Below are 12,527 nucleotides of genomic sequence, written 5' to 3'. Positions count from 1 at the left end.
AGGAAATTGGACTGTAAAATGGAGAAAGAGAGAGGTAGCTAAAGAGGATTTGAGACTGAGAGAGAATATATACATTGTTGAGAATGCCCTGAACTTGTACTATTCAGAAAGAGCCATAAGAGAAGAAATGATTGAAGCTACTGGGGGAGATGGGGTAACTGATACAGCCAGGTCCTTGAGGAGAAATAGAGACTTGCCAAACATAGTTTCTGTAAGTTCCATGAGAACAGGGATTGTGTCTATTTTGTGACCAAAAAATGGTGCCTGGCAAATGGTAAGCATTTAGTAAGTAACTGTTGAGTGAATTGATGATAGACATTAGTTCTTTTACTCTACTGCTCAAACCTTAATAGGCACACAAATATTTATTAAATAAATAAATAAATATAATTCTATAGCTAGAGTAATAAGTGGTGGGGTTTTTAAAATTTTTTTAGTGTTTATTTTTGAAAGAGAGACAGAGCATGAGTGGGGGAGGGGCAGAGAGAGAGGGAGACACAGAATCCGAAGCAGGCTCCAGGCTCTGAGCTGTCAGCACAGAGCCTGATGCAGGGCCTGAAGCCACAAATTGTGAGATCATGACCTGAGTCATGATCCGAAGTTGGATGCTTAACCAACTGAGCCACCCAGGCACCCTGATAAGTGGTGTTTCTTAGGGAAGGACTGCAAGAAAAGATGAATATCCTGATAGGTTTATGTAAATTGTACTATTAGATTTCAAAAATAATCTGTATTAAAATCTAGTTGTGGCATGTCAAGCTCTAAAAATCAGTTCTTCTATTGTATCTGAGTAGACAAACAGGAGTAAAGGGGACTCAGAAGTTCAAAATGATATTTACTCAGGGACCACTAAAGTAAACATGGCAAAGTAGAAATGTGGTAATAGGAAGCACTTTAATGAAACCTTACTTAAATACTTAAAGTATAATGGGTAGAAATGTGAAGAATTTATCTCCAATAAAGAAGTTTGTAATTGCCCTTGAGAATTATAGGCCAACTGAAATCTGACTCATTGTTTCGTGTGTTTTAAGAAGTGCTGTGACAGGAAGAAAGTTGAAATTTTAGGACTGAGCAGATTCTTCTCTCTTCGGACATGTTCCCAGCCTAACTTGGTCTCTTCCTTATTGCCAGTTCTGGTCCTGACCCTAAGGTGTGGAATGTAGACCAAATGGAGAAAGAGTTGTTTCAGGGCCAACTTCAGATGTTGACAATGAAATAAACCATTGCTTTTTTCTGTGTACATGGAAGCACTGCAAGGCCAGAGAGGAAGACTAGTGGGTACAAGGAAATGATTTCCGTCTGTTCTTAACTCTGATGCACAAAATATTTGTGTTAGTGTGGGGTTTTCTGAAGTGGACTCTAATAAATCGGGGGAAGATTTTGGAGCTATAGACTCAGCTTTAGGGCTGCTCAGTCTAAGGTTACTTCTGAAATTAAATGATGTATCAGGGACTTTTTTCTTAGGCCAGTTAATCTAGAAGTTGTGCCTGGTTGATCTCTCGAATGATTACTATTACCACATAGTTTCTTTCTTAACTTTTCCCACCTCAAGTGGAGGTGATACATTAAAGAAGGGAGAGAAACCAGAAGCCTCACTTCTAGGGACTTCAGTTCTCTCATTCTTTCACACGTATTTCTATGTGCCAGGCCTTGTACTGGGTACCTAAAATACAAAAGATGAATAGTACCCTTCCCTACCTCCAAGGAGCTCTCACCTACTCCCAGTAAGCTAAAGACTGGGGGAAATAAAATGTTTTTCTTTGTCAGAAAAGTTGAGGAACTTTGCTTTAAGCACAACTGGGATTTGTGTGAACAAGGCACATCTACGATGATTATAGAAGAGATGAATGCTCCCTTTAATATGCCATGCATACTGTTCCACATTTCTTCACTTGGCTTTGGGCATACTTGTCTGGTGCTGTTAGTGGGTGTTATTAGAAATTTTTAACAAATGACAATAAAGGACCACAGGTCATAGGAGCCAGTGGCTCTGTTCCCAGCTTCTTCCTTATTTTAAAGCATGACCCACTCTGGCCAGGAGAGTTGCCAGGAATTTTATTAATATTTAAAGCTCGTAATTTTGGTTCAGTCAATATTTATTGCATACGTAGCTCTGTAAGGTGAAGGTCTTTAAACACAAGAGATAACCATTTGATTTCCCAAGGATGTTGACATTACTAATCTTTTGTTATTTTTTGGTATATTCTTACTGTTTTGAATTGGGATGCTTTCTTCAAAAAAGTAAGATGTTCAATATGGTATGGTAGAAGACCTCAGATTCCAGTCCTGGTTCTGTTACTGACTAGATGTATAATCTAGGACAAGTCTCTCAACATCTCTCCAATACTTTTTTCTCTATCTAAATTAGAGTTTTTATTTATTTTTGAGAGAGAGCAAGCAAGGGAAGGACAGAGAGAGAGGGAGACAGGAGACAGAATCCCAGGCAGGCTCCACACTGCCAGCACAGAGCCCGTGGCCAGGCTCAAACTCACGAACAGTGAGATCATGACCTGAGCCGAAATCAAGAGTCAGACGCTTAACCGACCGAGCCACCCAGCCACCCCTGCACAAAATAATTTCTAAAATCCATTTTAGTTCTAAACTTTTCTAATTTAATAGTGTTAGAGGTAGAAAGTATTGTGTGGAAGAAGCAAGACTTTGAAATTAATGTAACATTTCCAACTTCAGGTTTAGTGCCATACAATGTGCAGCTGCAGTTCCCAGAGCTCCTGCTGAATCCTCATCTTCCGAAAAGTTTGAGCAGTCAGATCTTCAAGTATCAAGTGAGACACAAGCCAATAATGAGTTGACAACCAATGGTCATAGTCCACCTACCTCCAAACAGATTTTACAACAGCCCAAGGGAATAATGGGAATGTTTGCCTCTAAAGCTGCTTCTAAAACCCAAGAAGCCAACAAGGAAACCAAAACAGAGGCTAAAGAGGTAACAAACATAAGTTTAAAGATGTCTTTATAGCTCAGAATGGGTAACTAGAAGAGCATTGTAGTTTAATCACATAAGGTTCCAATATATAATAATATAGTCTAGTTTTTCCATTGTGGTCTGAATCCTTTAATTCTTGATATTCTCGTCTGAAATTGTCCTTTTTCTTTTGAAAATGCTTCTCACCAAGCTTTGGATTCTTCTGTAAAATGGTCCTGTGCACATCACAAGATTGTTTTGCAAGCCAATTGAAATCATGCATGTGAGAACACTTGAAAACCATAAAGTGCCAGGAATTGTATATTAGCAATATGTCATTTTGGGAACATCTTATATTCTGAGCTTTGCCATGTATGCCTTTCTTCCTAGTGTATTTAACATTCTCATTCTGTTTTATGAATTTTTCTTGTTTTTTTCCTCATCTGCTTCCCTTATTTATTGTTCATACATCTGAACTAACTTAAGTGCATTGACTTAAGAAAAGTCTCATTAAAAACTATTAAAAAATACTCCAGAAAAGCATAATTATTGTTATTTTTTAAGGTTTAGTTATTTTTGAGAGAGAAAATGAGTCAGGGAGGGGCAGAGAGAGGGGGACAGAGGATCAGAAGTGGGCTCAGCAGAGACCCTGATGCGGGGCTCGAAGTCACGAACCAGGAGATCGTGACCTGAGCTAAAGTCAGACGCTTAACCAACTGAGCCACCCAGGCACCCCATAATTATCATTATTATTGTTATTACCATCATTGTGATTTTTGGCCTCTGCTTTGGAAAAGGAGAGGGGAGTGGAGGGAAAACCCCTAACATTTATAGAACTACTGTGTGCCAGTAGTTTGGATCTTTGCTTAAATCCTCCTAACTATTCTGTGAGGAAGAGATCTCCATTTTGTAGGTGGTGAAACTAAGGGCTAATTGCCTGGATATCAGATTGCTATTACATGGCACAACCAGAATTCAAATCCACTTCTGATAATAACAAATGTAACATTTTGGAGGTTCCCTTGTTGTATCATACTGCCTCTGATCTGTTTTAATTCTATCAAACTAAGCAGTTTTTCAATATACTCAAAGTTTAGACACATTCATGGGTAATAATTCTGTAAGAACTATGAGTAACTAAGCTTTGGAGATTAACATCAGATACTCTGGTGTGGATTGGTTCTTAAATCTCACGCTGACACATTTTGGCATGATTATATAGGGACTGTGCCATTGTGACAATGTGCCCTGCAATTGAAGAGATTGTTTGAGACTCCGACTTGAAGAACAGCCTAGACGCTAAAAAAAAATCATATGTGTTTTCTGCTTCTAGGTATCTTCTGCAGGCAACAAGGCACCAGGGAAAGGGAATGTGATGAACAATTTTTTTGGAAAAGCTGCTATGAGTAAGCATGTTTTTACCTTCCTTTGATTAATACATGAATGGTAATATAATAACATATTTGAGGGGAAAGCCACCTTACCCAGTTTTTACCCATCTGGTGTACCATGTAGACTTGCTGCATCCTAACATAAATTTGCAGTCTACTGACCAATATATTGAATGGAAGTAACCCAACTGGAACAGTGGATTTTAATGGGTGAGCTGAGTTCAGTTTACCTTGGGGGGTAGTTTACTATTCCTGTTTTTACTTCCTGCCTTGAAAAGACAATTTTTTGTTTCATAGGGCTCTTGAAAATGGGTGATAAAATAGAAGGGAGGTTGCTTGGTTAAACAGCATAGTGTTGAGGTTAATATCCTAGATGCTGGGGTCAGTTTGCCTGGTGTGACCATTATTAATTATTACCTCTGTCTCCCAAGGGGTTGCAAAAACAAATCTTTTTGACATTCTATAGTTATTTTTTACAGATTATGCATGTTAATGAACTAGACCTCAGTATGAATTAGAAGGGCACAGGTGATTGTAGCCATTTAAAAATAATACTTTTTGAGAAAGCAAAATTTCCTTTATTTAAAAATTTTTTTTTAATATTTTTATTTTTGCGAGAGAGAGAAAACCAGCAGCAGGCTCCAGGCTCCAAGCCGTCAGCACAGAGCCTGATGTGAGACTCAAACTCATGAACAAGATCATGACCTGAGCCAAAGTCAGAAGCTTAACAGACTGAGCCATCCAGATGCCCTTAAAAATTTTGTTTTAATTAGAATTCTTTCATATGGAAAGAACCAGTAGTCACGTATTTTCATACTTCTCATACCAAGTACACCTCCCCTAAGGGTTATGTGGCATAATACCAGAAAGCATTCAGGAGCCACAGGACAATTATGGCACACTTTCTTGGAGCATCAGTTTTACAAAGATCTTGTGGGAAGGTGTTTTGTTACATGCTTGTGCAAGAAAAATTAGTCAGAATTCTGCTTTCCTGTGATGGTCGGATTAGTGGTTGGAGGAGGCGTTGGGGTAGATAGTGTTTATTTGCCATAAAATCCATCAGAGAAGGTTTTTGTCTTTTGAAAGTATGTAGAAAATTTGATACTTCAGGTTATTGGGAAGCGTGTTGTATTGTTGCAGGCAGAATGCACAAGGAGGGCTCCCTACTTCTGTGAAAATAGATAGTGCTAATGTCACTGGCCTGCATGGCTGGTACTGGTCCACTGAACCCAATCAGAGTGTGTGTGGTTCCTTGGTGACTTTTAGGTCCACGTTTTTATTTTTGTTTTGTTTTCTTATGCATTTGTAACCAGTGAATTTAAAAAATTTTATTATTTCTAAAATATATAAGCTGTGAATATTCGCTAGTTGTAAAAAAAAATCAAGCTATACAGAAGTATATACTTATTTATTCATGTGTTTATTTCAGAAATATTTATTGAGCAAGTACTGTGTACTTGCAACTATTATACATGGTGATACAGTGGAGGAAATGTAGACAAGCAAGGTCTCAGCCTTCATGGTCCTTATATTCTACTGTGAGAGACAGACAAATCAATAAAGAATAAAACAGTTAATTATTTTAATTGCTAGGCAGACAGTGATAGAAGGAGTAGGGAAACTGGATAAAATAAAAGAATTAAATACTTACCTACTAAAAAGAATGGCTTCTAAAGTTGATTTATCTAACATTTTTTTCAAGGATGAATGTTTAGAGTAAAATGATGAATGTTTTATTGGATGAATGGTTTAGTGGGTTAAGTGTCTGACTTGGCTCAGGTCATGATCTCATGGTTTATGGGTTCAAGCTCCACGAGGGGCTCTGTGCTATCAGTGCTGAGCCTGCTTCAGATCTCCTTTTCCCCCTCTCTCTTTCTCTCTCTCAAAAATAAACATTAAAGAAAAAAGTAAAATGATAAATATTTTTATTGTATTTGAGACATGACAAGATCATTGTGATAAAAGTGAAGAGAGTTGGATGAAAAGAGTTGAGGAGACTTGAAACATTTAAAATTTAATGCTGGGCAATAACAAGTGTTGGCAAGGATGTGGAGAAGTCAAGCCCTCATATACTGCTGTGGGGAATATAAAATAATGTGGTTGCTCTGAAAAACAGTATAGTAGTATTTCAAAAAGTTAAGTAATTATCCAGTGCTTCCACTCCTACATATCTACTCGAGTGAATTAAAACTGTATGTCCACATAAAAAATTGTACACAAATGTTCATAGCAACATTATTCATAATAGCCAAAAAGGTGAAACAACCCAAGGGTCCATCGTCTGATGAATGGATAAACACAATGTGATATAACCACACAATAGGATATTATTGAGCCAAAAAAGGAATGAGTCCTTGAACTATAACATGGATGAATCTTGAAATATGTGAAATGAAAAAAGCTGGACAGAAAAGGCCACCTGTTATATAAATTTATTTATACAAAATGTCTAGAATAGGCAAATCTAGAGACAATGTAGATTAGTAGACTAGTGTTACAGGCTAGGTTGGGATTGGGGAGTGACTGCTCATGGATACAGGGTTTATTTTGGGGTGATGGAAATGTTCTAAAATTGGATAGTGTTGATATTTGCACAATTACAAAGCACTGAATTTTATACTTTAAAAGGATAAATTTTCTGGCATATGAATTATCTCATTAACAAGAACCGTAATGCTCCATATGTGAAAAAAATTACAGCATTGGTGACAAAATTAAAAAGTCATCATCTGTATCTTGCTTCTAAAGGTGTTTCATATTTTGAGTATAAAAAGGAGATGCTTTTAATTAGTCAGTGATACAAATGATTTGATCATTCAGAAAAAAAGAAAATGTAGTTAAATTTTCCTTAACAGTAGTCTGAAAGTGTTGCAATGAGCTGCCTCTTTACCAGCTAATTGGCCATTTGTAGCTGCATATGTAAATAATTTGGAGTTCCCCAAATACTGTGAAACCACGACAGAGTGAAAACTCTGGATGCTGAATCTCTTTGGTCACTGGTATTTTAATTAAGATCAGTTTCCTGAAATTGGTAGACTGTATGCAATAGCCTTGCTTTCCTTACCCCAAGAGTGAGGTAGGAAATACTTGGAGGTTTTTCCTCCTAATTATTTTATTTATTTTACTTATTTTATTTTATTTTATTTTATTTTATTCTACTTTTTTGAGAGAGTGGGGGAGGGGCAGAGGGAAAGGGAGAGAGAGAGAGCATCTCAAGCAGACTTCCCACCCAGTGCATAGCCTGACGTGGGGCTCGATCGATGGATAGATCTCATGACTGTGAGATCATTACCTGGTCAAAATCAAGAGTTGGACACTTAACCAAGTGAACTACCCAGGCACCCCTATTATATAATTTTAAAACAGTTGCTGTCAATATGATATAAATTCTGTAACAATGCAAATTTTGCATAAACTTTAAGGATATACATGCAGCTTCAGAGAACTGGTTTTTTGGGAATCAGTTACTGACTCTGGACCCCCTAGAGATACATGTTTACTCTTCTGTACTATTTGGTGGAAAAACTTGAGAAGTACTGATACTTGAGAACAACAGTTTTGAAAAGGCAAGAGAAAATGCCTCCATTCTCTGGTGGATTCCACCAGATTTCTCAGTCAAGTCTTCAAAAAATAAAGTATAAACAAGCTGCATGTTATACTTTTATCCATCATCTATTCTTTCAAAGAATATACTTTGTTTATAAATTATACTAAGCCGTGTGTAATGGCCAAGGCTAAGCTATCAATTGGTCTTTTTCCTACCCTGTAGCTGGTTTTAGCCATTTTACATATAACCAAAGCTACTTATTGAAGAGCCTCATGCTGTTCACAGCTAAGAGTATTTTATGACTTTTCTTGAAAAAAACTGTCACTGAATATAGCACGAAGGCTATTCTTCTATGATTTCTCAGATGGCTAGGCCCATCCTGCTTGCATTTTTTAATCCTCTGCATGGCATAGTAGTTGCAGCTTGGTGTAGGGAAAGAGGTAAGGATTTTGAGGAGTTAAACTGACCTAGGTTCAAATCCTGTCTCTCAACCTTTTCTGTCAGTGTTACCTTGGGTAAGCCATACAACCTCACATACTAATCCCTTTTAATCCTTACAGTAATCTCATAAATATTCAGTTTTTACAAAGAAGATTGACTTTTAGGTAACTTATCCTGAGTGAAAAAGTTTGCATCAAACTTTTCTCATTCCAAAGTAGTCTTTTAATTATATAATTAAGATAATACTGAGATGATAAGAGTATCCAGGTTTAAGAAGATAGAATGGAATAGGAAATAAGATTTTGGTATGAATTTCTGTTGTCACTATTTGTAAACTGTATACTCGGGAAACGTCTTTTATCTCTCAGACTCTTAATTTTCTCATCTAATAAGTGATATATAAATGAGAATGATGATACCTCATATAGTTGTATTTGCTTTTTCTAAGCCCTGCTTTTACTATTATTTGGCCTGGGAGTTGTGATATAATGAAGGATTAGCAAGAGGCAGAAATGAAAACAGTTACTGCTAGAGTGGTAGTTGGAAAGGAGAAATGTTCTCTGACTAGACCATGAGTTCTGTTAGGACAGGGACTGTTTTTTTTATCCCTTTAGCCCCCTGCTCCTAACCAATTACCTGGCACTTAGTCGACTATCAGAGGAATAATAGATTGACGTTGCACGATGAGGTTATATATCATCTATTATACTATATTTGTAGATAAACTTAAAGTCAATTTGGATTCAGAACAAGCAGTGAAAGAAGAGAAAATAGTGGAGCAACCTCCAGTGTCTGTCACTGAACCAAAGCTGGCAGCCCCTACTGGCCTGAAGAAACCCGGCAAAAAAGCAGAGCCTGTTAAGATGCAGCAGAAGGAAAAAAAAAGGTAGGAAAATTTTGTTGCCTGTGAGGGAAGAGTGTCTCTGCTGGGGGTGAGAAGGTCTGTTTGGGCTTATTGACAGTGGGCAGTTTTCAGTTGAGTACTAAATCCTACTTAATGCCGTAGGGATACAGCTGTATAACCAAAATGAAGAGAGAAGCTCAGTAGCTTATCTAGGGAAGTAGAACTGTGGAACAGCCAGTGTAGATGGTTTAGAGCCCAAATCCAGTTTTTTGGGCCCCATTGAACTAAATCGATTATCCTTTTTTTTCTTTACTTCATTTTAAATTTGTGGACATGGCATAAGTGTGCCTGATTGTGTCTGTGTCTGTTTTTCACTTTAGATTGCCAAGTGAGGGGTTACTATTTCCAGTCAAATTTAAGAGAAAAAGTTCTTTGTTTTCTTTTTATATCAATGAGTTTATTTTTCAAGTGGTAAAATGTAATTAGAAAAGAAAATAAAAAGCACACAAGCTGTTAAAAATGGATCCAGGAATTTGAGACACTACCTCATAGTTGGTAGGAATTAGTCTGTTGAAAGAAATTCTAAAGACACTGTCAGCACTGATAGGCCCAGAAATACTTGACTTTTGTAGCAAGGCTGGGGCTACTCTAGTAGAAAACATCAACAAAATGCTCAAGTTTCAGAGGGTCAAGGCTCTGTCCAGTGGGCCTTACCTCCTAGGAATATGTGAGATTGGTATGTTAAAATGTCCCCAGCCCATGGGCATAACACTCATTGTTGACAGTTATAGTCAGGAATGCGTTCAGTATTTCATTACCGAGTGTGATGTTAACTGTATGTTTTAAGTAGATGCCCTTTACCAGATGGAGGCTGTCCTTTTCTGTTTTTTTATGGATGGGTGCTGAATCTTGACTGATGCTTTTTCTGCATTTATTGAGATGATCTTTTGGGATTTCTGTTAGTGTGGTGAATTACCTTGATCGGCTTTTAAGTGTTAAACCAACCTTGCATTCTTGGGATAAACCTAATTTTTTGTCATGATACATTATCCTTTCTATAAGTTGTTGGATTTTATTTGCTAATATTGTAAGGATATTTTGCCACTGCATCTGTGAGGCTGATAGACCAGTTATTTACTTTTCTGATAATGTCTTTATATTTCAGTACCAAAGTTATGTAACTTCATAGAATTAGTAGAAAACTGTGTTTTCTGAGTTTGTGCAAGATATGTATTATTTTTTTTCTTAAAAGTTTGATAAAATTCAGTGAACCTGAGCCCAAAGTTTTCTTTGTGGGGGAGTTTATTTATTAATTTGATTTCTTTAAATAGAGTCATCCAAATTTTCTTGTTCTTGTTGGGTCAGTTTTGGTTGTGTTTTTAAAGGAATTTATTTCATCTAAGTTGTTGAGTTCATTGGCATAAAGCTCCTACTATAGCCTTATTCTTTGAGGATCTGTAAAATCTGTACTTATCATTACAGATTATTCTTTTATTCCTCGTGTTGGTAATATGTTGTTTTGTCTTATTTTTTTAAATTTTCTTTTTAATGTTTATTTTTGAGAGAGAGAGGGAGACACAGAATCCAAAGCAGGCTCCAGCCTCCGAGTGGTCAGCACGGAATCGCGAGATTGTGACCTGAGTCGGAGTTGGACACTTAACTGATTGAGCCACCCAGGCACCCCTGTTTTGTCTTTTTTTAATCAGTCTTGTAGAAGGGTTTATCAATTTCATTAATGTTTTGCCCCAAAATAACAATTTTTAACCTTGTTAGTTTTTTTCTGTTTTATTTCATTAATTTCTGCTCTTTATCTTTTTTTGTTGTTTTTTGTTTGTTTGTTTGTTTGTTTTTACCTATTTGGGGTTTGTCTTTTACTAGCTTGAGGTAGAAAAATAAGTTATAAAGTTACATAAGGAATAAGTTACTTGAAGATAAAAACCACATTTTATACATATCTGAATAGTGTGATAGAGTATCCAGAGGAGCTAACTACGTTAAGATGGAGTCTAGGTTTTTTTTATTATGTCATTAGAATCACCTTAAGATCTTATGTCTATGCCTTTGCACATTTTTTTTCTTCTCTTTAAAGTATTTGTCTCCCTTTTTTTACCTGATGAATTTCCACTTAGTTTTTAGTTTTCGTACAAGAGTCTTGTCCCATAACATTTTATTTGTCCAGTAGTATTTATCACATTGTCTTACATTTGGTGGTGTTTATATCTATTTCTCCCACCAGAGCTTCTTGATAACAGTATTTTCTTCATCTTTGCATCCTCGGTGTTTAGCAAAAAGCCTGTGTGTGTAGTAGCTGCTTATTTAAAGCTTGTTGAATGATTGAAAGGTCAGTAGGAAAAGTAAGAAGGAATTTGTAATGATAATTGATGAGCTGGTAAGTAGTTTCCAGTGAGCTATATAGAGAGCTAGAAAAATGTTTCATTCTGGTCACCCCACGAAATGACTTAGTTGTGGTCAGCAGAGTATCCTTAAAAAGAATCCTTATTGGTCTACTTTGACTCTTCTATCCTCTGGAATTAAGACCAGGAGTTATGAAGCAAGACCCATAGTAGCATATGCATACTTATATTTTTATTTTGTGTAACATGATTAAATTATTCCTGGATGGCAACAGGGGGAAGCGAATGGAGTTATCTGATGATGAGACAAAAGAAACTGAAAGTATGAAGAAAAAGAGGAGAAGAATCAAACTTCCTGAGTCTGATAGCAGTGAAGATGAAGGTGGGCTATGAAAGGTTGCTATTAATTTTTGGCTAGTGTCATTGTCTCCGTTACTTGGGTTATAGCAAAAGTACCATAGACTGGATGGCTTAAGCAGGACAAATTTGTCCTGTTCACAGTTCTAAAGGGTGAGAATTCCAAAATCAAGGCACTGCCTGATTGTAGTTCCTGGTGAGAGCTCTCAGCTCTCTTCCTAGTTTGTAGGATATCTCCTTGCCATATCTTCACATGGCAGAGAGAGAAAGTGTTTCTCTTGCATCTTTTATAAGGGTGGTAATCTGATTCCATTAATTACCTCCCAAAGACTCCACCTCCAGATACCATCACGTTAGGGGTTAGAGCTTCAAATATGAATTTTGGGGGAACACAAATATTTAGTTGATAGCAGGGGTCAATTCTTACTTTGACGCTCACGGAGTTAAAAAGTAATTTATTACAGGTCACAATGACAATAGTAATTCTAGTATTGAGAGATAAACAATAGCACCATTAGAGTCTGCTTTCGCTTTTTGATCAGAACCATTGTTTTTTGGTAATTTAGCAAAGTAACTAACATAAAAGGAAAGAGAATAAGGATTATTATTATGTATATTATCAAAGAGCTTTTCTTTTTCTAATTTATTTTTTACTTTTTAATTTTTTTAA

At 36.6% G+C, this 12,527-nt stretch overlaps 1 protein-coding gene across 1 annotated transcript in view; it reads left to right on the top strand.

Annotated features, from left to right (window-relative positions):
* POLD3 (DNA polymerase delta 3, accessory subunit) overlaps positions 1–12,527 on the top strand; it is a 50,372-nt gene that overhangs the window by 24,181 nt on the left and 13,664 nt on the right. Inside the window, exons 6-9 of the mRNA XM_042904575.1 lie at positions 2,689–2,944; positions 4,257–4,329; positions 9,023–9,188; positions 11,776–11,882. Of these exons, the coding sequence (XP_042760509.1) occupies positions 2,689–2,944; positions 4,257–4,329; positions 9,023–9,188; positions 11,776–11,882 (602 nt within the window). The remainder of the gene's footprint in view (positions 1–2,688; positions 2,945–4,256; positions 4,330–9,022; positions 9,189–11,775; positions 11,883–12,527) is intronic.

The sequence above is a fragment of the Panthera leo genome, chromosome D1, assembly GCF_018350215.1.
Source record: "Panthera leo isolate Ple1 chromosome D1, P.leo_Ple1_pat1.1, whole genome shotgun sequence".
Classification (NCBI taxonomy): domain Eukaryota; kingdom Metazoa; phylum Chordata; class Mammalia; order Carnivora; family Felidae; genus Panthera; species Panthera leo.
The sequence above is the reverse complement of the archived record's forward strand: the minus strand, read 5'-3'. Positions and strand labels throughout refer to the sequence as shown.